General features: G+C 37.9%; 1 protein-coding gene across 1 annotated transcript in view; it reads right to left on the minus strand.

Moving 5' to 3' along the window:
- The window catches only part of EXOC6 (exocyst complex component 6), a 102,619-nt gene that overhangs the window by 89,208 nt on the left and 10,873 nt on the right, over positions 1-2,538 (minus strand). Inside the window, exon 6 of the mRNA XM_006755090.2 lies at positions 609-761. Coding sequence (XP_006755153.1) covers positions 609-761 — 153 coding nt within the window. The remainder of the gene's footprint in view (positions 1-608; positions 762-2,538) is intronic.

Here is a 2,538-nt window from a genome sequence, read left to right on the forward strand (position 1 = left end):
ATAAGCTGTTTTGTAATTCCAGGTTTAGGTCACAAGTTCAATTGTGGTGAAAGTTTCTCTGTCACCCAGGCCATATGATCCGGCTGATCTGATGGCACTAGCCTTATTCACAGTGTATAAGATACGGTTTGGAACTGCTGACAAACCTCAACAAAGGATGTATTGCATAGACCAGTAAGCAGAGCCTCACCTCAGAACACACTAGAGCAGCGGTTCTCAACCTGTGGGTCGCGACCCCATTTGGGGGTCAAACGACCCTTTCACAGGGGTCGCCTAAGACCATCGGAAAACACATCTATAATTACATACTGTTTTTGTGATTAATCGCTATTCTTTAATGATGTTCAATGTGTAACAATGAAATGGGGGGTCACCACAACATGAGGAACCGTATTAAAGGGTGGCGGCATTAGGAATTATATTAGGCTTATGCCTAACCAATGGACACAGACACCAGGGGGGTGAGGGCATGAGTGGAGGGGGGGGGGCAGCAATGGGGGAATAAGGACACAATGTAATTCCTTAATCAATAAAGAAAAAAAGAAAAAAGAAAGAAAACAAAAAAGGAAAGAAAAGAAAGAAGACAGAGATAAAGTAACTCTAGTCACCTCCTCTTCATTCTCATCCTCTTCCTCAAATGTATGTTTCAACACAATTTCATTCCTTTCTTCTGTAATTCTATCATTTATATACATGTGCCTCCCAAATTTTACATTATTTTGCTTCTGCAGAGCAACACTGAAGGTTTTCTGCTGTTGTGCCTATTTGGGAAAAAGAAAAATTCAGATTATTTCAAAATTTATTATGGTCAAAATTGGTTCAAGAATTCATTCATATTTTCTTATATTTTTGCCTGCAGGTATAGGATGTGGAGTAATATCCCATTTTTAATTTATGATCTGTGGCCTTTCTCTTCTTTTTTGAACAGTCTTGCAAGGGTTTATAATTTTATTTTAAAGATTAAGACCCAACTTTTAACTCTGTTGATTCTCCCTAGAGTGTTTTGTTTTTTATTATATTGATTTCTATTCTTACCTTTATTATTTCTTTCTACTTACTTTTTAAAAAATTGTATTTTATTGTGGTAAGCATACTTAAGATGAGATCTACCATAAATTTTAAGTGTACATAGATTATTATATTATTTCAATATATTAATATTAACATTATGTTAATATATTAATACATTATTTTTAACTATAAGTACAATGTTGTACAGCAGACCTCTAAAGTTTATCCATCTTGCTTAACTGAAACATTATACCTGTTGATTAGTAACACCTCTTTCCCCGCTCCTTCCAGCTCCTGGTAACCACCATCCCACTCTTCAATTCTATGAATTTGACTATTTTAGATTATTTTCCTTTTTATAGACTGGGTGTAGTATTCCCTTGTATGTATATACCACAATTTCTTAAACCATTCATCTGGCAACTACTATGTGGTTGGGGTTGATCCTTATAGTTAGCCAGCCTGAACAAACGGGCCAATAGCAATCAACACTCAATTACAACAGGAGGGCCCACATAAACCACACAAGAGTCAGTCGTTCCTAGAGCACCCAGCTCTGCCTCCACCTACCAGCCGCCTATTAGGCTCACTCACTTCAGTAGAGCCTCTGGAGATAATAAGGCACAGAGTTCTTCTTTGATCTCTTTGGTAACCCAATCATTGTTTAATAGCATGCTATTCAGCTTCCAAGTGTTTGAATTTTTTTATTGTTTTTACTGTAGTTTCTTTCTAATATTATGCCATTGAGGTCTGAGAAGATGCTTGATATGATTTCAATCTTCTTGAATTTGGAGAGACTTTGCCTGTGACCCAATATGTGGTCTATCTTTAAAAATGTCCCTGCCCTGGCTGGTTTTGCTCAGTGGATAGAGCATCGGCCTGCGGACTGAAGGGTCCCGAGTTCGATTCCGGTCAAGGGCACATGCCTGGGTTGCGGGCTCAATCCTCAGTGGGGGGCGTGCAGGAGGCAGCCAATCAGTGATTCTCTCTTATTGATATTTCTATCGCTCTCTCCCTCTCCCTTCCTCTCTAAAATCAATAAAAATATATTTTTTTAAAAAATAAAAATGTCCCATGTGCACTTGAGAAGAACGTATATTCTGTGGCTTTGAGGTGCAATGCTCTGAAGATGTCAATTAAGTCCATCTGATCTAGTGAGTCATTTAAGATTGCTGTTTCTTTGCTGATTTTTTGTCTAGAGGATTTATCCAGTGATGTCAGTGGTGTATTAATGTCCCCTACTATGACTGTATTGATATCTTCCAGAATTTTTAAGTATTTGGGTTCTCCTGCATGGGGTGCATATACGTTTACCAGGATTATAACCTCTTGTTGTATTGATCCCTTTGGTATTATGATGTGGCCTTCCTTATCTCTTGTTATGGCCTTCACTTTGAGGTCTATTTTGTCAAATATGAGTATTGCTACCCCAGGTTTGTTTTTTTTTTCATTTCTATCTGCCTGGAAGATATTTTTCTATCCCTTCACTTTCAGTCTGTGTGAGTTCCTTGTTCTGAGGTGGGTCTA

Source organism: Myotis davidii, unplaced genomic scaffold, assembly GCF_000327345.1.
Source record: "Myotis davidii unplaced genomic scaffold, ASM32734v1 scaffold271, whole genome shotgun sequence".
NCBI lineage: Eukaryota > Metazoa > Chordata > Mammalia > Chiroptera > Vespertilionidae > Myotis > Myotis davidii.